Source organism: Cryptosporidium andersoni, assembly GCF_001865355.1.
Source record: "Cryptosporidium andersoni isolate 30847 chromosome Unknown contig_8, whole genome shotgun sequence".
NCBI classification, from domain to species: domain Eukaryota; phylum Apicomplexa; class Conoidasida; order Eucoccidiorida; family Cryptosporidiidae; genus Cryptosporidium; species Cryptosporidium andersoni.
Window position 1 is genome coordinate 45,528 of NW_027122797.1, and position 22,827 is coordinate 68,354.

Below are 22,827 nucleotides of genomic sequence, written 5' to 3' on the forward strand. Positions count from 1 at the left end.
ATTAAAGACATATCACTCCCAGAGAACTACTTAAATAGATCTTTAAGTGGGAACTTTAACCCTTACTTTATGAAGTCATCTCAATCAAGGTCTGGTATGGCACCAAATACATTTCCATTTCAACCTTCCACGGGTACAGGCCAGACTGTTAGTAAAAGTCCATTTGAAAATTTGGGAACAATAAATAGTTCAACTAACAATACCTATGGGGTCTCATCTCATCATAATCCTATGGCAAATCAGTATGGAGGGCCTCCTAAAGCTCAATATGGATCACCTCCAGTACCTGTATTTAATAATACTAATCCGATTGGACCCTCAGCAGCTGTAGTTGGGGCTGCACAAGGAACATCAGCTTCATATGGAACTTTTCAATCAGCAGGACCAAGTATGACGTCTCAGGTTTATAGTAATAGAGTGAATACAAATTTAGGATTTATTCCTGGGAATACTCAAGTTTCGAATTTTGAAACAAGTAGCAATTTAATGCAACATCAAACATCTATCTCAAGTCAATCAATAATATCAGAAATTCAGCACTTAAATTCACCTTCCTATTTTGTACGTCCAACTGTTGCTAAAGTACCGAACTCAGCTAGCTTAAAACAGAAAGCTCATATTCCTGTAGGATTGGTATTTCAGCCATTAGCAAATCCACCACCAGGCTACCCAGAAGTTCCAACAGTTTCTTTTGGATCAAGTGGAATTATTGTTCGTTGTAAACCATGCAGGACTTATATAAATCCTTTTGTGAAATGGGAAGCTGGTGGTAGACGTTGGGTATGTAATATGTGTGGTTTTAGTAATGAGACTCCCTCATTTTATTTTTGTGGTTTGGATGAACAAGGTGGTAGAACGGACAGATATGAAAGACCCGAGTTATCTATAGGAAGTGTAGAATTTATTGCCACTGCTGAATATATGGTCAGACCTCCTCAACCTCCCGTGTACTTTATAGTTTTAGATGTATCACTACCTTCAGTTTCTTCTGGCCTTGTTGAGACTGTTTGCAGTGCTATAAAGGCAGCTCTATTGTCGGATAGTATTCCTGGTGGTGGGAGAGCTCTTATTGGTATTATTACATATGACACAAGTATACATTTTTATAATCTGAATCCTAATTTATCTCAACCTCAAATGTTGATTGTGTCAGATTTGAGTGACTTATTTCTTCCTTTATCAGATGACATTTTAGTTAATGTAGCTGATTCAACTCAGGTAAGTTCAATAAAGCTAAATATTATGAGAGATTATGGATACTTAGAATATATGTCATCTATTACTTGGAGAATAAGAGTCAGAGAGTTTATTTAATATATTATTGCTGAACTTTCTGTAGTTAATTCTCTGAAAATAATCTAAGTAGAGTTTCAATGAATGTAAACAGTGGTCACTTTTTTTATAGATGATTATTTGTTGATTTTCTTTGAGACATATTCAAAGTTTAAATTAAAATGATGCTTATTTTTATTGTATCCTACATCTAATGTCATTCTCGGCTTTATATTATATTTGGGTAACCAATAACTTTTTTTCTTTTCTTTTTAGTCTATTATCAATCTTTTAGATAATTTACCAACTTTATGGCGAAATAATCGTGTTGTAGAAAATTGTATGGGATCAGCTATAAAAGTTGCATTTATGGCAATGAGACATATAGGTGGAAAGATGATACTATTTGCATCTACTGCTCCCACAGTAGGAGACCAAGCAATAAAGATACGAGATCATACTAGACAAGGGGGTAAAGACTCTGAAAAGGTATTGGATCGTGAAGTGGAGCTTTTAAGACCTGCAAATGATGGATACAGTAATTTTGTACATGCTATGGTTAGAACTTACATAAGTGTAGACTTATTCATGTGCACTTCTCAGCCATATGTTGATCTTCCTACGATAGCTCCTATTGTTAAAAAGACTAGTGGGGACTTGATATATATTTATGGCTTTAATGCATATCTTCATGGCCAGAAATTACGTGAAGACATAATTTCAGTCCTAACAAAAAGTTCTGCCTGGGAAGCATGTCTTAGATTTCGTGTGAGCAGAGGCTGGAAAATAACTAACTGGTATGGAAATTTTTATTTCAGTGGTACAGATTTACTTTTGGCACCTAGTTGCCACAGTAACCAATCTTACAGTATTGTTATTGATATGGAGGATAATGTCACTGTTGCTCCAGATCCCTTTGTTTACATACAAGCTGCTTTACTTCATACTAACAGTGATGGTGAAAGGAGAATCCGTGTTCATACAATTGCTTTACCTGCCACTCAAAATTACATTGAGCTGGCTTCTAGCATGGATGTTCAAGCAACAGTATCTATTATATGCCAACAAGCAATGGATATTAGCTTACATAGTAAACTGTTAGATGGGCGAAATTATCTACAAACTATTTGCTCACAAATATTACTTCCTCAGTCAAATCAGATAGCTGAATCTGCAAAGTCACTACCTTTATACATTCTTGGGGTTTTGAAATGTCCTGCATTTAAAGATTGCAAAGAAGCTTCTCAATCTGACCTAAGGATCTATCACTGGACTAGACTAGCAAGTCTAAGATTGGAGTCTCAAGTGATTTTATTCTATCCTCGACTATTTTGTTTATCATCATGGAATCATCAACAAGAAAATGAACAATCCTTAGTTTTACCTCCAATATTAAATTTAACGGCTGAACAAATGACACAATCTGCAGCTTATTTATTAGAGGATGGTGAATCTATGTACCTTTGGTTAGGTAGAGCTATTCCAACGTCTTTTATTCAACAGATCTTTGGGGTTGCCTCATTAGATCAACTTCATCCTGACTATGCTGAGACAGTTATTGGATCTACAGGAGGTTCACTAGGAATAAAAATAGCTGGACTTTTACATAATATTAGAGAACAAAGAAAGCCTCCATTTATGAAACTTTATGTTATAAGACAAGGTGATCCTTTAGAAAACCGATTCTTCCAATCGCTTATAGAGGATAAAACTCAAGGTTTTATGCTTTCTTATCAGGACTTCTTCAATAAAGTTATGCCAAGAACTACTGCTGCAATTCCTCAGAGATACGCTCACTGAAATTTAATGTCACAATTATTGTAGGAGTTACTATTTTATGGAGAATTTATTTAATAAAAAGTATTGGTATTAGATTCCTAGACAAGATAGTAGATACTAGTTGTAACAAGATATTATTTATATTAAGGGAAATTTAATGTTATTACCTATACACTTTATAGTGAAAATATTAGTACTAGTACATTACTTTTAAGGTTAAATTACTAGCGGTTTGCACACATTTACTTTTTTGATTTCACACATGAGATGTATACCTAATATAGAATCATATATAATTAAAATATAGGTGGGGATATATGGATTCTTGAATATGGACTTAAATAAGATAGCTACAGAGAATAATATAATAGGTACTCCTTATGGACCATATTTATATCCATTATCTTTACGTAGTAGAAAAGTTCTATCTTTATTATCAGATGAATCCGAACATTCTGAGTATGAAGAAGAAAGTGTAGAGAATATTATCCTAACTGATAGTAATAATGATGTAGAAACATCTGAAGTACAGGAATTGAACAAGTCTAAATCTATGAGCTATAAAGAAGAATATTCCAAACTATCTACCCATAATCAGGGAGATATGGATAGTAAATCTAAAAAATCTACATTTAGTTATATAAGTCTTGAAGATGCTATTGAAATACAGTATGCAAAGGACTTTGAATATTTCTTTGGAGTCCCATATAGACCATACTTAAGGCACAATATATATAGAGTAGGGAAGAACATGAGACCTCCTCTAGATCTATTACAACAAAATTCAATTTACAAAAGTAATCAAAGACTTCTATATAATGATCCTTGGCCACAAATAGATGTGAGCATTCCAATACCTTATAAAAAACAACCTCAAGCACCAGCCACTGTAGATGAACATGGATTTCCAATTGAATGGATTAAAACCATAAAAGAAAATAAAAAAAATAATTTAATTTTTAATTCCAGAAAATTTTGTGGAGATAAGAAACTTTTAAGTCCTAAGGGAGTCTCTAGCTCATTAGGAGATGCTATAGATGCATGGGAATCTTCTAATGCTCTTTTACAATGGAATATACCTAACATTCTTGGAGAAGAAAAAAAGGGCAGGAAACAAAAGAGAGTATCATTTGTTAGGGATAATATTAGAGGAGTTGCTGAGGAGATTGAATCATGGACTAGATGTCCTGTTATCCAAGTAGATGTTAAGAAGAGTTTGGAGAATTCATGGCTTAATGTTGATAAAGATATCAAAATACCACAAGTAGTTCCTGGGAAAAACTCCGAGATAGCTGCCCCTAAGCAAACTAATTCAACCTTAGAAGATATTAAAAGTATTCATTAAATAATAAGTTTATTTTAAAATAATTTCGGAAAATATTACCAATTACTACTTCTAATATATATAGAAACTGCAACATATAGAACTCAGAATTTATATATTTAACACTTATGCTACTGATACTAGAATCTCAGTATTAATATTGTAATTTTCTTAATATTTCGTTCAAATGTCTACTACTTCATGCTAATAGGTAAGACTTCTTATAAGCTATATCAATTTCTTTTTCTTTTTTTTTTCCTTTTACTAATATAGCTAAGTAGTTTATATACCGGGATAATTTTGCATATATCCGATCATTTATAGTAAAATTTGTATATATACGTGGCTAGTATACATTCATCTTTCTATTAAAATAAGGGATCAGTTAATAATTAGAAAAGGAGCATGATGACGTACACTCTAATTGTTTTATCTTATAGTTACCCTCTGTATATGTATCTCTTCAATTTTAATACCTAACTAGAAACTCAGCTCTTTACACTTTAAATAAAAAAGAAATAAGAAATAAATATCCTGATGTAATTTAGAAATACAAAATAACGGTAAATTTAGACCACACTGTGGCGGTAATTACTAATACTATTTAGAATTTCTTGAAGAGTCTTATTTTATCCGATTATTAGCTTATATTTATTTATAGAAACCATGTTAAATATTATGACTTAATAAAAGTATAGAATCCTTTTATTTTATATATTTATTTAAATTATGTTAGAATAATAAATTTTCCAATAGGGGTGCTAGTTTAGCGCCAAACATGTAAATTTAAGGTCCCAGACCAGTCAATGCTAGTTGTAAGAAATATTAGGAGAAAAATGATAAAATAAATAAGCAGGATTGGATGATTTTGATATATAGTAGGGTATAGACATTAATATTTTGGATTTGGTATCTTAAGAATTTTTCTTTTTTCAGAGTGAAATTTCAGAAATTTCGAGGATTTATGAAAGGTAGTTTGAAGTATCTCTTTAACAGGTATGATTGAGCACCTAAAAATAAAAAAAGATCTACCGGGACCAAGCTTAAAAAGCTGCTGCTACTTAGATTACCCTGATTATGATGAAAGTATAGAGAGAGAAATTGATATACAGCTACACCTCTGTATAAGAGATTTATATAATTATGTACATAATTCAAGAGTAGTTCATATAGAATCTAAAATAAGTTCACAAATATTTTTAAAATGTATAGGTGATTTAACAAGTATTGTATCGGTGGCTTTGGAAACTCAATCTGATGAAAATTTAGATGTTAGTATACAGAAACAAGCAATTTCAAGATTACAGGATCAGCTGACTGCACTATGTTCTATACGGAGAGCAGCTGAAGAAAGTACAGATCTTATGAAACTTATTTCTAGAACAGAGAATGCAATATCAGCTAAGTTGTATTGTTTTGGACGCTTAATAGAGGAAGAGGATGAGAAGATTTCTATAAATGATAACTTTAACAATCAATATTTTTTAACTCCTCTACGTATCAAATATCCTTATGTTACAGGAACATATACTCCAACTTTACAATTTCCATCGGATTCCATCCAGTCTTCAAAACCAAATAAACTAAATTCTACATTGAGAATGTTAGACCAATCAAATAAGGTTAATGACACAATCCCAAATCTAGGATCTGAAAAATTTAGTGGAGTTTCACTTGCGATGCTCTTGGCAAGAGCAAGATATACCCATGAAACACTTTCACAGCTTAAAAATAGTTATAATAATAAGGAAAAAAGTAGTAAGGAAATATTTTATAGATTTAATAATAATGAGGATAAAGGGACAAATTTAAGAGATAATAATGAAATAGATAATTCCATATCTATAAATCACCAGTATGATCATATTCATAATACGAAACATAAGAATAAAAATAAGAAAGAGGATTCTTATGTAAACCAAAATATATATGGTGGGGCTGCAAGGTTTATAGTTAATAAATCTTGGAAAACCTCTAAGAATGCAAAAGGATTTGTAGTAGATGGTTGGGGAATTATAGAATCTAATGCAGAACAAGTTATACAACTTGAAGATAATATATATGATGTGAATCTAATAAAAAATGAAATATCACAATTAATCCCAAAGTCTAATAAAATAAAATCGAATTTGATACAATCAGTATATGATAAGATGTGTAAACCAAATGATGGTAATCAGAAAATAAATACTCCTAATATAAAAGTGGGAGACAATGTGGCTATATTACGTAGTATATTCGAAAAAGATGTATTATATACTAATACTAAGTCAAATAATGATTTGAATAAAGAAAGATTGGATTCACTTGGAAATAAAAATACAGAAACAAGATCTAGGCCGGTTTCTAGTATATCATATATGCCATCTCAATTCTGTCGTCAAAGACAGGTTCATCGTGATGCAGCTTTATGTACTAATGGCTGGAATACTGGAAGAGGAGTTGCAGTAAATTTTGACACTACTGATTCTAATACTGAAAAATTGGAAGAAAAATCTTCAGGAGCTGAATATGATCCCGTTGCTGAATATGCTCGTTTTTCAAATACAGTAGGAAAGGTAATACATCCAATTGTTGCGGATGAGTCATATAGAAATGATAGCCGTCGACTAAGGAATCCTCAAAAACTATTTAATGCAAAATCTGGAACTCTCTCTGAGGATGTATTTCGTGAAATACAAGAAAAACTTAGATTAAAAATGGAGGGATGGACTGTCCAAGGTTCTGGGCTACAGGATCCAAGAGCTTATTTATTTTGGGATCCAGCCGTTATGACTGCAGCTTCTACGTCAGGCACTAATTTAAATGGTTCTGCAATATCTCCTTCAAATACGAGTGGGAAAAAATCACTACCTACATCTCCCAAAAATATTGGAACCGTAATTCCTGACAAGCAAGTCGAGGACATTATTTTTTCAGTAGGTACAGATCACCCTAGTATAAAAGTGGCAAGTATGCGGAGCCTAAACAGGAGAAGAAATATACAATGTTAGAAATGATCCATTTCTTTTAATAAAAAATCCTATCTTTAGGTATTAATAATTATTATATCTTATCCAACTTTAAAATTTTAGCTCAGCTAATTTTCTTGAGATATTGATAGAGTCCTCTGTGTCCTTAAAGTAGTTGGCTTATCTATCTTTTGCTATCTTAACTATATTGACTTATTTTATTCCCAAGTATTTTAAACTAAGCTACTAATCCCTATTTTCTCCTAAAAAGGTCTTGATTTCTTCTGATTTAAAAGGGAAATTAAGAAAGAAAAAGTGAGAGTGGAGATAGAGAAAAAAAGAGAAGGGGAAATTACCTCTCATCAGTACAAAATTTTCAGTAATAAAAGTTTGCATGGGCGGTAAAATATGCGCCACGAGGATGAAGTTAGTCTCTTCTAGAAGCTGAATCAGTATAAATCATAACGAAATTCTAAGTGTTGTGGATTTTTGATGATTCCCTTCAATATACTGATAAATAAAAAAACTTAATGGGATGCGTCTTGAATATATCTGACTTTGGGAAGACGCATATACTTGGAAAAATTAATGTTTTGAAATTTATTAAGTTTTGATAACAGATATGGTAGACCACTGGCTAGTATCCAAGCCAATGTCAGCATTATTCAGTAGAAGTGCATCTAAATCTAATAAGGATGAATCAGCTTCTCCTATTGTAAATTTGGGGGATTTTCCTCTATCTCCAGGTAACGAAATAAAGTTATCCATATCAGATATTAAGAAAGGTTCATTGTTGAGGCTATTCCAATCAGATGTATTTGACGCTCATTTGCATATGTATTATTTATATCACCATAAAGAGTGTGGTGTACATGAATATTTGGTAAATTTACTTTATGAGAGATCTGATGATGTACTATGGTATTTACCTCAATTATGTGAGTTATCTGTTACAAAGAGCAGCCAAAGTAGTTTGTGGAAATTCTTTCTAGATAAAGCTAGTGAGAATATGCACTTTTCCTTAGTATTATCATGGTTATATCAAGCTATGGTTGAAGATAACATGGCAGATATAGCTCCAATAGCTCAAAATATGATTCATAAAATTGAGATGGCAGTAGTAAATAGTAAATTCAGACCTAAATCAAGATATATTGAAAAACTCATGCTTAATTTAGATGATAATAAAGATAAAGCTATTATAATAGATAATAAAAAGGACAATATAGACATATCTATGACTAAGTGTTCAACAGCTCCAAGTTGTGAATCAATAAATAACTCTATAAATTCTCCAATTCCTGAGGATTCTAAAGGTGGTAGTTCTACGGGAGATAAGGTAGAAATGTGCATTGAAGAGGCTTTAGGAGTATGTGGAGATAGTCAACCAAGTAGTGATGATAATACTAAGATATTTTCTGATTCATCCTCACTATATTTAATGACAATCCCTTCTATAGGTTTAATACCTTCATCGCAGACTATAACAAAAAGTTCTAAAAATTTAGAACCTACAGCTAATCTTTCCTCATCTTGCTCATGTGACATGTTACCTGATATTTGGATACGTAGAATACTGGGTGATTCTATAGATAGTTATGGGACTGAAATAATACAAGAAAATTTGAGTATAATTAATAGGCAATTCAAGAGGCTTTATACTAAGGATATTGTAGCTGCACACTATAATCCTAATAGAAATTTATACAACAGTTCTGCAATTCCATTTAGTGTCAATGTAAATAGCTGTGGAGATTCTGGCAAAGTCCCAATTCCTTACTTCTTTTTTATAAAACTTGGTTCTCCTTTTGAGCTTATAGATGTAGGAACTGTTATTAAGAGTATTCAAGGAGGATTTGAAAGAAAGAAAGCGGTTACCACTACATTTGATAATGAAGATTATAGTGATTTACTTGAGGAAGGTTTCACAAATACAGAAGATTTTGCAAGTTATATATCGGAGATAGAGAAGCATGGTGAGTCTTTATACTACTTGTTGAAACAACATAGATGTAATTACTTTAATAGGATAAATCAATTTGTACTACAAATCCTGGATATATCAACATTTCTGCAGAATCATGTGCACAAAGAACATCGTTGTGAAGTATTGGAATTTATTTTTGAAGAATTGAATTTATGGCTATTTTATTCAAGGTTTACAATTGCAATATCAAGAACAACATATGTTTTAAATGGTTTAACTCTTCCAATGTCATTTTTGGATCATATTGGGCCTAAAAGTTATCCTTTAAAGGCACCGAGTCCTTTCAACTATTATGAGGATTCAAGAACTTCTGGGCGTTTGTCACTAAATCATTGTCAATTTCTTAAAATTGTTCCTAATGAATTCAAAGTCTTTAATTCTCGTAAGCGTGTACACTTCTTATTTGTTGTTGAGGTAGCTGACTTAGATGACAATTCCGAGAGTAATATTGTAGAAAGTTTAGTCGCAAAGGATATATTATTTTACTTACAAAATCATGGAATATCACTTCCAAAGAATATTTGCAAGGTTAGGGATTCTATTATTGCATCATCTAAGAATGTATCACCTCACTTTAGCATACTACTTAATTTTCTAAGTATTCTAGTGAATGGTGTCCCAGATTCAATGGATAATAATACTAGTGTGAAATTATCTAGTCATCATATTGAAGATCAAGTAGATTTGGAAGATGATTCAAGTTGCGACTCAGCTTTTATGAAATCCAATGAGAATAATCTGGAAATTTTAGTAAATGATAGACATGAACTGGAAACGAACTGGCCACAAGAGCTGTGGTGTGACAAAGTTGAAAGAATTCGTCAAACGTCACCATTCTCAAGCTTGAGAAGTTGGGGCTTAAAGACGATTTTATTGAAATCCTCTGACGATTTGCGTCAAGAGCTGTTAGCTTCTCAGTTATTGCAACAATTTGACGGTATTTTTCGTAGTAATAACTTGCCACTATGGCTTTATCCATATGAAGTCTTAGTTGTTGGGGCTCATGGAGGATTTATAGAGTATATTCCAGATACATTTTCGATAGATGGGCTCAAAAGAAGGCTACAAACTGACAATCTGCAAAATTGCTTTGAAAAGTTATTTCCTGATAATAATGAAAGATCTAAAGCAAGAATAGCATTTGTAGAAAGTCATGCAGCTTATAGTCTAGTAAGTTACTTTCTACAAGTTAAGGATCGTCACAATGGGAATTTCCTTCTAGACCGTTTCGGCCACATTATTCAGATAGATTATGGTTTTATGCTAAGTAACTCACCTGGAAATGTAAATTTTGAGCAAAGTCCATTTAAGTTGACTCAAGAATTTTTAGATATTATGCTAGGTGAAAATTCCTCAGAATTTCAATACTTTGTGGATCTTATTACTAGAGGATTCCTCATTGCTAGGAAATATGTTGATCAAGTAATCTTAACTATTGAGATAATGACAAGTTCTTCTAAATTACCATGTTTTGCCTTACAAACTAACAAAATTTATCTAATTCAAGATATTAAAGATCGCTTTTTCCTCCATCTTACTGAGGAACAGTGTATTCTAAAGATTTCGGAACTTATTCAGACGTCAATAAATAATTGGAGATCAATTCAATATGATGCCTTCCAAAGACTTACAAATGGAATTCTATAGCTGTAAAATTCTTTAGATAATGTACTGGATATTTCATTTATAAAGGCTGAAAAGTATATTAGAAAGTATTTCATAAATTATACAGGAATTAACAATTGAATAACTAAATAGCAATATAAGGAGTAAAGATATTTTAAGTAGTGAAGTACGAGATTTCATACATCATAGAGTGATTTTAATAGTTTATAATAATCTAAATAAGTGATATTGCATTCTTCACATATATTGTATACTTGATTTAATTTTTAATCTAGAATTTGTATATAAAGTGACTTGTGAGTTATTTTAAGCAAAGTAGGGTTACAAGGAAATATAGAGAGTTAACACACTTCTATCTTTTTAGTGTTCATGGGGAATTCATTAATAGCTTTTAGTTACATTAATAGTGGATTGATGAAATCTTCGGAAATAGGAAATTGCATGAGACTTTGATATTTAAGGAACTCTTACAAATCTTAGTAGTATTACCTAGAAGTCTAACATTCCGAAAATACATAAGACTACTTAAATTCTAAACTCTAGCTTAACTATGCCTAGACTTGTAATCTTTGTAAATGAGAAGTTAACTTACAAGTTCTAGTATAAGATTATATAGCCTCAAGTTGCGAGTTAAAAGTAAATTGAAAATTCCTAGTGTTTTTAGTTTAGTGACCTATACTTTTCTCTCCCAACTTCTTAAATCTATTTTTAAAAACATCTAATGATATTCAACAAAATTTCAGGTAATTAAGACATTTCTCATAAACCTAATGAAATTAGAACTGTCCAAATGTTCTAGAAAAGATTTTGTTCAATTAGCCAATGGATAAAATTGCTAATCCTTAGTTGCTTAGTTTTCACTATTATTATCCTAGTAGTTGTGGTTGCATTCATAAAATCAAGTCAGCATATGTTTTATAAAAGACTCATCATCTGGAAAATTGTAGTTCTGCTATACACTTAGATCCTGAAATTCTCACAAGTTACACATTTTAAATTAGGTTTCTACTGAGAAGGCTCCAAGATAGTGATAAATTTAGTTATAGGTATTGTGAAGATCTTAAAAGCCTCACAAAACCATGAATATCAGCTAAATAATATTTCATACTTATGCACTATTTTTACCCGCAATTCAGTAAAAATAATCCTTTATCGCCTGTTTATATATCTACAGTATTAGTCACCCATAAGTTATAAAAGGTTATTCCTTTTTACCACTGGACTAACTATTGTTCCACACTGGGTTATGGTGTGGTAGAAACGAAGGATTATTTGTCCTATTTGAATGAAAACTTGAGAAATTGACTGGTTTGCCAGTTTGTTGAGGAGTACCGTTAGCTGCAGCACTTTGCGTTTGATTATTTCCAACTACTACCGGGTTATTTGGATTGTTTGTAGCTCTATTAGATAAGAACATTGCACCGTTACTATTCCCAGGTGTACTACCATTTGTACCAACAGTAGAAGTGTTCAAATCGATAGGTGGAGTTGGTACAGATTGGCTAATGATTGTACTGGATGTGTTAGCCATTGATTTTCCACCATAAGTTGCAGCTGCCTGAAAGTGATTCATCTGAAGTGGACTGTATCCAGGATGAGTAAAATCACTAGGATGACTTGGTAGTATATTACCTACGTGATCAGAGCGTTGGTTTTGACCTAAAAATACACCATGTGGTATGGGCTGATCAACTGCAAAATCGTTAGAATTAGTTGCAAAGTTTATTGGTAGACTCATAGCCTGAGGCATGGAGTTATTGTTTTGAGTAGCAACAGCAATTGGTTGAGTCATTCCTGGGGATGCTATGGGTGGAATATTGTTATATGAGTTCGAATTACTTGATACCAAGGTCGAACCACCTGGAACAGAAGTTTGAGTTGAAATATGATGATGATATGTACTTCCTTCACTTATCAAACCCGTTGTAGTAGCTGAGGGTGCTAAATTGTTACTACTTGAAGAATCATAACTTGGGCTAATTCCATATATTCCAGCTGGATGGTGTTGATGATTGGGATTTGGTTGCGTATATTGACTAAACATAGGAGGATGAGCAGTTGGTTTAGAACCATATGGAGGGAAACTAAATGTTGCAGTACCTCCAACCATATAGGGAAAGTTAGTCGCATAGCTCGCATAATTAAGATAAGCATAGTTATAAGGAGTTGCAGCAGCAGCAGCAGCTGCTGCTGCCGCAGCTATAGCCATATTAGAGTTATTACTAGCATTAGAGGTCCCATTTGAGGGTTGAGGTGCTACTGAAGCACCCATACTAGAATTATATGTACTGTTAGTTATATTCCCTGTACTTGCATTGGATGAAACCATTAAATTAGAATTAGCCAAAGAATTCCCAGTTGATGCATTATTTAATCCTGGAGGAGCTGTAATTCCATTAAAAATAGTAGCTACATTTGTTCCACTTTGTTGCTGGTTATTTATTGGTACTTGTGTTATGTAATTGGGATTACTTTTGACATTTGAAGGTATTGAATTCCTGTTATTCTGTGTATTATTTGAATCAGATTGTGTATTGGTCATTACCTTTGATGAATTATATGTCCAGCTATCTAATAAAGGTGCTGAAGGGTTGGAGATTACAGGAGATTCAGGAACCCCAGGTACTGGCTGCTCCTCTACTGGTTGCTTACTTATATCTACAGCTCCAAAACTTCCAAATAATAAACCTTCACTAGCGTTAGGATCAACTGTCCTACCTTCTGGTAGGTAGACGCCTAAGTTATAATTCTGAGGTGATAAGGATTCCATGCTACCAATTTGAATACCAGCAGATACAGAGTTACGGCTCCCAACTTTAATACCTAGTTCAATACCAGAATGCTCTACTATCGCTTTACCTTTTGAGGGCTCAGTTGGATATTGGTTATTCATCATTATCTTTGTTGTGGTACCAGCAGTTGTAGCTGTATTGGTAGTTTCTTTAGAACGACTACTTTCTGGAGACTCCTTTACTACCTTTGTAGAAACTATGTCCTTTAAAGATACACATGTTTCATCTACTGTGTTCAAGACAAGTGACTCTTTGTTAGATGTTGCATATTTATTATTTCTACAGGCTAGCTGAGCCCAACTAGTGTTTGAATGTGTAGGAGTTAAAGTTGTAGCTATTTTCTCAGTTGATTGTATACTACCACTTTGCTTGTTAGGAGATTTCTGTAAACTTGATTGACTAGTCTGCTGTATCTTCTTATGTATCTCATTATTCAATACTTGAGGATTCTTTTCATCAACATGTGCACTATGTGATACAGATATCCCAGACTTAGATTTATGATGTTTGTTACCTTTATTTGGAGATATCTTTTCATTCCTTGTCAATGTATTAGATGAAGGTCCCTTAGGTTTCTTCGGAAAGTTATTAGAGTTCACTGACCTATTTTTGCCAACTTTAGTCCATTGTCCAGATTCACGCCCACTAAAGTCCTCAATTACATTACTTACAGCCAATTCAATTTGGTTTGCATCATAGTGACACCTGTGTATAAGATCCGATATTTCACTTACATCAAAATTATATGGCTCAAGTACCGGAGTTAATTCTTTTATCCACTTAGCAGTTCTTGGTGACAAAGGAGTATCGGTAACTACGGGTTGTATATGATATACTTTTAAATGGTCAGCTTGAGAATGAGAATCACTAGTTAAATTCCCTTTTGAGTTTCTAGTTTGCGTAGACATCTGACTAAACTTTAATCTTAGGTACAAAAAGATAAACTCAACCTTTTCGACCAATCCTTGTTATAGTAATGCCAATAATTTTTTTTCTTATCTGCTCAGCTCAAATCTTTGAAATGGTGATATTCTCTACATTTGCACTCTAGCCCTTCCCACATTACTACCTCTCTAGTATATCAATACCTATATACACCAGTATATAAGTATCCCGGGTCCTGGTCAATTGGGAACTTTGCTTCTTTAGCAGTATAGTCTAATATTTGTTATTGCATTTGAAAAAATAGGGCGGTACAATATACTCTAGGTATAGCCCGCAAAAAAGTACTATATACTAAATGATTAGTAAATTATTTTACACCAATATGACTGTAGAGACGCCGTCTCATTTAGCGGTCATGATTGATTGTATAAAACTGAAACTTTGCTATTAAATTTTAAAATATAAGGTATTGGGAGGCAGTATATTGAAAAAAAAGTTAATATATTGTAATAAATTAATATAATATTGCAGCTGAGAGGACTAAAATTGAGCAGGCATATTCACATATTATCTATACACATACTTGAGAGTATAAGTAATAGTACCTTTATGCAATTTATACTACTATATGCTGAAATATATTTTAATCAGTAATTTAAATTTGTATTTATGAAATATGCTATTACTAAGTATTTGTGGGTATTGCACATTTCTATTAACTCACCCTCATACATGCAAAATTACATGAGGTATTTTTAGAAAAGAAAAAGGGAGGAAATTGATGACTAAGGAAATTGAGAATCATTCACTAGACCAGAATTCAATAGTGGTCTCACAGAAGAAAGGTATGTCTATTCAATTAGCTGAAGATAGTCTATAGGTAATTTATCTTGAATATTATACAAACAGATCTTCCAGTATATACCCCAATTAGTAAGAAGAAGTGTATTAGAGCTCAAAATACTTCTAAAGGTGAACTCTCTAACATTGATATATATAAGGTAAGTAACCATTATTATTTGCAGAAAAATAGTCCACCAGTATTTTGAACTAATATATAAGTTAAATGATAGAGACAGTTCCAAAGGAGTGAGGAAGAACTTCATAAAGCAATGACTAGTAAGTAAAATGTCTTTAAACAGGGTAATTTAATTAAAAAAATTTACAATTCCTTGATATTTTAATAGGTTTTTTAAATACACTATATGATGAAATAGAGAAATCAAGAGCTCAATTAGAAGCTTCATGTGTGAAGTCACTAGAGTGCTATAGTGAAGCTATAGAAAAGTTGGAGAGATTAAGAGATCAAAACGAAGAGCATATTCAAAGGCTTCAAAAGACACAAACAATCGTTAAATCATTTTCCCAAAAAATCACTAATATGTAGAATTTTCAAAATGAGAACTTCAAATATTTAGCTAATGAAAATTAAGTAGCAGCCAGATGTATATTAGACTTTATTATTTCACAAATTTCAGCTCTCTGGCTGTTATTAATAAAATTGGAGAGCGTAGAAAATTTATTTGATTGCCCAGAATATAAGGGAAATAGTCTATTGCACAGTACTTTGTTGCTTAAATGAAAAGTAATGAATTTAATAGGCCAAGTCCACCAGAGGACTCGACATTTAACTTCTGAGATATTGTCAGCACTGTATATATCAACAAGATCATTCTGTTTGTATTGATTATAGTAAATTGTTGAAAAGAGATGAAGTTCCAAGCAAATTGTTTCAATTTGAATGCAATTCTCAGTTTTATTGTCCAGTTGTATCCTTTCATATAAGTTTAGTAGATGGATTATGTCCAATTCAAATAATATAGGGGAATCAAAATATATTGCTTGTTTAGTTCTAAATTCGCACATGTATGAGATTTTATCATCTATGTAGTAGAGATCCAATATAGTACCCAGCTTGTTAGTCACCCATCTAATTTCAGTTATACATGAATAGCCAGTAGCTTTGTGGAATTCATCCATAAGTTGAAATAAAGTTTCTTCGCTGTGAACCATACACTGCAGGCTATATATTCCATATATTGTACATTTGAGGATCTCAATCCCTTCTTCTGATATATTTGCTGATATTTCAGATTTAAAAATTAAAGAATCAACTTCAGTATTGTTTAGATTTTGTATAGTAGCCAAGCCTCCGAACAGGTAATGGACCAATGGAATAATATCTACATTTTGCTGCATAGCTATCAAAATATAATGTACACAAAGTTCTATAAACGAAATAACTAATTCCCACTGAATATCAATAGTTTGAATATCATTCCAGATATTTTGCAATAAACTCTCATTTTCTTTGTCATTTTTATCCTTTCGTATACATGTTTGAGCCTGAAGCAAGTATGCCTTGCGTTGTAATAAGGTTGGTTCTTGTTGAATACTTATTAATTGCTGATAAATATCCTCAAATATAACAAATATTTGTTTTATTCTCCAGCTTTCTTGTATTGATGTTGAAGATAATATCAACTTTTTAAAATTATTCCAACGTAAGTTTAATGTACCACAAAGAGATTTGTATATTGGAGAATCTACAGATATAGATTTTGGTATAAGTAAAGAACTTTTCATATGAGAAGCTTGATTAGGATGAGATGTACTATAATCAAGATTTAATGCTCTTCTATTCCAAGACTTCTTAGCCTTTTCTATGAAATAATTTCCAGCCAAAATATACTGTTTAGCATGAAACAATAGATAACCATGATTATTGACATTATCATTAGAGAGTAAGTCAGGTAAACGGTTATTAATAATATTTTTCATGCTTGAATTAGTTATCTCAGTATTTTGAAAATATTCTAGCCAATTTTTAATATATGGTGAAGCTTCACTGAAGTCAAATACAGATATACAGAGATTCGAAATTAACCATGACTTTATTGGCCTAATATCTTTGATTTTCTTTTTATTGACTTCAAGCTCCTCTTCAAATGTTTTAATTAAACAGTTCTCATTGTAAGATAAAAGTGAGAATAGAAAGTAATGAAACCATTCATTAAAGTTTGGAAGTTTTGTGGAATTAGAGCTATTATTTGATGACCTCAGCATATGATTGCCAGATCTACCTAGTTTAGCGTTATCACGAGAGTATTTAAGTGATATAGTAATTAATTCAATAATTTCTTGTTTCACTAACAAAAGCTTCTCTTTAATTGAACTAATTTTTGATTTATTTTCATTAACAGTATTGGAGTTTTTATGAGTTAGATGCGCTTTGGTATACTCCAAAGGCAATTGTTCAGTCTCCAATAAATTATTGGTATTTCCATCGAAAATTTGAAGAATTTCTGGTATTACTGAATCAATTTCAGAAACATATTGTTCAAAAATTCTTACTAGTATATGATAATAACTTTGGTATATCCATAATACACAGTGAAATTCCAGAGTATACATTGACATAACAAATAAGTGCCCAAGTTCATTCTTTTTGCAAGATTCCAGTAGAGATTTTTCCTTTTTCGTATCAATTTGAGAAAGAATAACATGATACGAAGCAATAGAGTTTGTTTGCAATGATGAAGGTGCACCTATGCTGATAATTTCATTTAGTATCATTTGTAAGAAATCATTAAAAAATCCTGATGAGTTAGAGGTATATATTTTGTAATTATCAAGAGATTTAGGAGTATTTACTTGTACACAGCTACCATTAGTTATCCACATTGGATAAGTTCCAGTTTTATATATATGATCAGTTTGGTTATAAATCAAAGTCATTATAGCTTGGTATTCTTTTAATTCATAAAGTAAAGGTATAGTCACATTTAAAGGTACATCCTGAACATTCTCATATAATGCATTGAAAATATTCTGCATTTCAAATTCATCAGAATTGTCAATATTCTTTACTTTGACTATTTTCCTACCTCCAGTCAAGTTGTCTAGTCTGCATTCCCGAACTCGTTTTCTGAGGAGTGCAACAGTATATTCCACCTTCATAATAGAAATAGGGAGGATATAAGAGGTATCTTTGAATGGTAAATTTCTAAGAGCATCATCTGAAGGTATTAAATCATATCTTAGAAATAATCTATACAAAAACTGGTGTTTTGGGTTATTTGCCAAACTCTCCAAAGTGATATTCAAAAGAGACTTCTTTAATAGGGTTATTGGGTAGTATAAAGTCCTGGAACTGTCTTGCTCTCTTGAGTATATAGTGTATTTTATACCATTTGGATTTTTGTCAATAACTAAGGATATGACAGCAAGGACTTCAAGAACTTTACATAAAAAATAAGATAGTTCGATGAAAAGTTGCAATTCCGTAACTGGACTTGTGCTAGAAGATATTCTTGATTCTTCATCAGTGTGGTTTGAATTTAAAGTACACTTTTGCATTGATTGTACTTCAGTCTTGTAGTTAGGGAACCATGTGGGTAGTAACATATCCAATAAAGTGACAATTGGTGAAATATTACTTTGTAGATGTTTAATTTGAGCCTTAGTTAAGGTTGGCTGAATTGTTAGTATATGTTGTTCTAAATTTAATTCATTTTCCGAATTTACAGAAAATATTCCAGTTTCAAATTTTTGCGTTAAGTTGATATCTTCCAAGCTGAGTATTTCAAACCACTCTGAAGCTTCTGGTTTATAAAAATCTTCTAATATTATAGATTTACCTTTTTCAGAGTTACACTCTAAAATTGATGCTGAAAAGTACCTATTATTATCTTTTGTATAAGAATTATCAACAAAAACATTTTCTGTAGATCTCCTTCTTTTACCTGCTGCAGTAAGTACATACTCTAATAATGGAGTAGTACTAGTCTTGTTTTGTACAACTCCAGAGTCTGTAATTTGCTGTTGAAATAGGGGAATAGACCATATACATCTTAAAATCCGACTTACTAAAAGTAATAATCCTTTACTTCTTGGTGTAACTACAAACCATTCATTTAAATTATTTATGCTAATTAAGCAGGAAGAATCTGGACGGTTTTGAATAGAAGAATCTGACAAAAGTGTAAGCCAAATTTGAATTAATATTATATGTGGGAATTCTGTATTTGAGATACATTCCATTCTTGGGAAAATACTTATTGCATCTTTATGTGTATCTAGATTAAATTTGCCCAAAATTCTACCATTTGATAATTTCTCAAATACCTCCGAATTCAAAGTGCCTTTTGCAGTCAAGCTTATTATACCCTGCCATAATACTGCAAAAAATTGCTCAAATGTTACTGTATGAGCAAATATACCCAACAGTTTCGTTATAAAATTAATCGAATACCCAGATAATTGAAGGGATGGATCTTGGCTGGTTAAAGGTGAATTATCAAAAATATCAATCATATAAGAATAGTTTTGGGGTTCCAAAGTCATGAGTGTAACTATATCAATCATTCTGCGCTTCTCTAACAAAAATATCCCAGTGGTAGTTATTACAATCCACTGTCGATTCTGAGCAACCTGGTCTAATGATAAGTCACATAGACCACTGGGAGGATATCTCGGAATTACAAATCCAGTTATATTAGACGAAGAATTTTCCTTAACAGGTGCTAAGTTCGTAGAACATGTATTTAATCCCAAGGTATTAGTGGATAGAAGTGATTTTGTAAATTCGCTTAAAGGAGAGAAATCAGGTTTATTATTGACTGAATTGGTTCCATTTGTATCAAATAAATACTTCCAAAGATGATAAAATAAGCTTCCACTAGTTTTAGCTCCAAATCCTGGAGCTGAATGGATAGCACTAAAATTTTCCTTTGAAATCTTCGGTCTAACAAACGCTTTATTGGGTGATATAGAGTTAGGATTAAAAGGATTTGGGGTATTCCACAAATTGTAAAATAACCTCCAATAATCCTTCAAAACTGGCTTTTCATAAGCAAATAAAACATAGCCTAAGTCATTTTGAGAAAACGAACAATACCATTCACATAAAGAACTCTTGACATTGGTAGGATTTGGATAACTTGGAGCTTGCTTTTGAGCCAATACTGTTACATCTTTGCAACAAGCAGTAATATGTGATTTTATAGCTTTTAAATAATTAGTACTTGTTTTATCAGTACTTACTCTATTATAATTACTATGGTCATCCATAAAAGTTGATGGTATAAAGTCTTTTTCAGAAAATTGATGTTTTAGTGAATTAGGAGATAAATTGCCAATATAGTGTTTTTTTTCAATAGGTCTTGTAATTTCAGATTCAGTATTATCCATATTATCACTTGATCTTGTCACTTGAATAAATACTCCACTGGAATATACAGAAAAATAAACAGGTTTATCTTCTAAAGTTGTGGGAGATGTTTTTACATTCTTAATTTTTAGGTTTCTTGGTTGTATATATTGCACTAACTCAGAATTTTGGAGTGACTTAGAATTATGACCTAAACTACTTCCTTGAGTGTCAAATGAAGCTTCCATATAAAATCTGTCACCTTTATCATTGACCAGCATAACAATGGCTGAATCACTTTCTAGAGGTGATATAGGATGAATTGACTTAATGTTTAAAGAAACTGTGAAATTTGACCCTTGTATATTCATATTATTTGAATTATTTCCTACTACAGGTACTGATTTATTTTTATTAAAATTAGATTTTGATATGAATTCAAGTTTCTTGCAAATTTCAGCTGAAAGTTTTGTATTTGATAATGTAAATAAGTGTACTATGGGGGGCTTTTGACAAGAATCCAAATTGGTTATACTTAAATAAGAAATGTCATCAAGGTAATTTATTGTAACCGGTGTGGGTGGGATTGCATATACGTCAATATCTGAGTTACCATGTAAAACATATAAAAGTCCTCTATATTCATCAATAAACATCCCATATACTTTAACACTATTAACTTTCGTGAAAAATCTCTTTAAAGAGTTCGGTATCCAATTTAATATCCCATTTGACGATATACAAATCAATTTCGCCATACTAACTGACTCAGTATTAGATTCTGAACGTATAAGCTTCCTCACATCTCTATATTTCCAAGAAATTTCTTGAGATAATAGTGTAAATTCAAAAATTGAACCATTATTGCTACATCCGAGAAATAAACGATCTGAAGCATTGTGACCCACAATACTAGTTATCTTTGCATTGTACTCATATAGATGTATTAAGCTGTCATTAATACGATCTATAATATATCCCCCAGTGCTCTTCTTAGTCATTTTTAGCATGATAACGTAATCTAAAGTACTAACTAGACATTTAACAATACCATCTTCACTCTCTACATATCCCAAAGCTGTAATTATAGACTTTTCCCCAGATATTTCATTGTAAAATTCTTCACTTTGGATAGAGTAAGCAACATCACCTTTTGACCAATTCCAAAATAGCAGTTCATTTGAGTAATATACATAAAAGATGCTACTCGATCCAATGGCACCCCATGGTCTTGATATGCTTGAATCAGGTTTCATTGTGTGTTCCATATTTAAAGTGATCATCTCACCAACTTTTCTTGGAAATATCTTCAGTTGTTTTAAATTAAATATCTCAGGTCTATATTCATATTCATTCATTAAAGATTGCCCCTTTAAGTAATGTTCAATTTCTGACCATTCTTCGTCTTGTTGTAGACATCCATTAATAGAACTCTCAATTAAGTCACATCTCCTCAAGTAAATAGATATCCCACTTCCAGCTCCAGATTTCTCATCATTTATAGGTTTCTGTGTCCGTACATCGAACATTTCTCAAGTTTTTTATACGGGCTGGGGCTTTCTACAAAATCTTCCATTAGTGCAAAGCCCTAAATTTTAGTGCGTGGGGCTACGCGCGTGTGGAACTAGCTAATCTATTACAAATCCAGACTATTTAATCTCACTTAAAATAAATGGTGAGTATACTACACTAGATAATATGCAATTTATCAGAGTCTGATCTATTTTAAAAACTACAACTAGAATGGTAATTAAATAAATAAGACATTAAATTATGTAGAAGCTACCTAAATTAGGAGACCTAATCAAGATATATACCTTAAGCTTTTTTTATAATATGCCACACAATGTTTAGAATTTCAGAACTACAGTCTAGTTAGTGAAAATTGATTTAGTCAGGGAAAAACCACATTTAAGAACGAATATGAAGCGCCGAATTAGGCGGTCATATGCATTCAAAGTATTTCCTCTATAAGGCGCTTTACTAAGAAATATAGTCACCAACGTATGAATATAACACAAAGTATTGCATATAATACTTCTAAGATTATTTCTGCATTC

General features: G+C 32.0%; 7 protein-coding genes across 7 annotated transcripts; 5 read left to right on the forward strand and 2 right to left on the reverse strand.

The window, feature by feature from the left end:
* Nucleotides 1-69: 69 nt before the first annotated feature.
* cand_037550 (SEC23 SEC24 trunk domain-containing protein) lies at nucleotides 70-3,072 on the forward strand (the record flags this gene model as incomplete). The annotated part of the gene is made up of 2 exons (XM_067213980.1): nucleotides 70-1,218; nucleotides 1,549-3,072. 2 exons carry the CDS (start codon nucleotides 70-72, stop codon nucleotides 3,070-3,072), a joined length of 2,673 nt encoding a protein of 890 aa, XP_067069793.1.
* Nucleotides 3,073-3,382: 310 nt separating this feature from the next.
* On the forward strand, nucleotides 3,383-4,396 carry cand_037560 (uncharacterized protein; the record flags this gene model as incomplete). The annotated part of the gene is made up of 1 exon (XM_067213981.1): nucleotides 3,383-4,396. The coding sequence occupies one exon, from the start codon at nucleotides 3,383-3,385 to the stop codon at nucleotides 4,394-4,396; it is 1,014 nt and encodes a 337-aa protein (XP_067069794.1).
* Nucleotides 4,397-5,373: 977 nt separating this feature from the next.
* On the forward strand, nucleotides 5,374-7,368 carry cand_037570 (uncharacterized protein; the record flags this gene model as incomplete). Its single annotated transcript, XM_067213982.1, has 1 exon — nucleotides 5,374-7,368. One exon carries the CDS (start codon nucleotides 5,374-5,376, stop codon nucleotides 7,366-7,368), a length of 1,995 nt encoding a protein of 664 aa, XP_067069795.1.
* A 580-nt stretch (nucleotides 7,369-7,948) lies between these two features.
* On the forward strand, nucleotides 7,949-10,960 carry cand_037580 (phosphatidylinositol 3- and 4-kinase family protein; the record flags this gene model as incomplete). Its single annotated transcript, XM_067213983.1, has 1 exon — nucleotides 7,949-10,960. The coding sequence occupies one exon, from the start codon at nucleotides 7,949-7,951 to the stop codon at nucleotides 10,958-10,960; it is 3,012 nt and encodes a 1,003-aa protein (XP_067069796.1).
* A 1,201-nt stretch (nucleotides 10,961-12,161) lies between these two features.
* cand_037590 (uncharacterized protein) lies at nucleotides 12,162-14,639 on the reverse strand (the record flags this gene model as incomplete). Its single annotated transcript, XM_067213984.1, has 1 exon — nucleotides 12,162-14,639. The coding sequence occupies one exon, from the start codon at nucleotides 14,637-14,639 to the stop codon at nucleotides 12,162-12,164; it is 2,478 nt and encodes an 825-aa protein (XP_067069797.1).
* A 758-nt stretch (nucleotides 14,640-15,397) lies between these two features.
* cand_037600 (uncharacterized protein) lies at nucleotides 15,398-16,003 on the forward strand (the record flags this gene model as incomplete). The annotated part of the gene is made up of 4 exons (XM_067213985.1): nucleotides 15,398-15,461; nucleotides 15,526-15,617; nucleotides 15,690-15,735; nucleotides 15,804-16,003. The coding sequence occupies 4 exons, from the start codon at nucleotides 15,398-15,400 to the stop codon at nucleotides 16,001-16,003; spliced, it is 402 nt and encodes a 133-aa protein (XP_067069798.1).
* A 41-nt stretch (nucleotides 16,004-16,044) lies between these two features.
* On the reverse strand, nucleotides 16,045-22,296 carry cand_037610 (uncharacterized protein; the record flags this gene model as incomplete). Its single annotated transcript, XM_067213986.1, has 1 exon — nucleotides 16,045-22,296. One exon carries the CDS (start codon nucleotides 22,294-22,296, stop codon nucleotides 16,045-16,047), a length of 6,252 nt encoding a protein of 2,083 aa, XP_067069799.1.
* Between the last annotated feature and the right edge of the window lie 531 nt (nucleotides 22,297-22,827).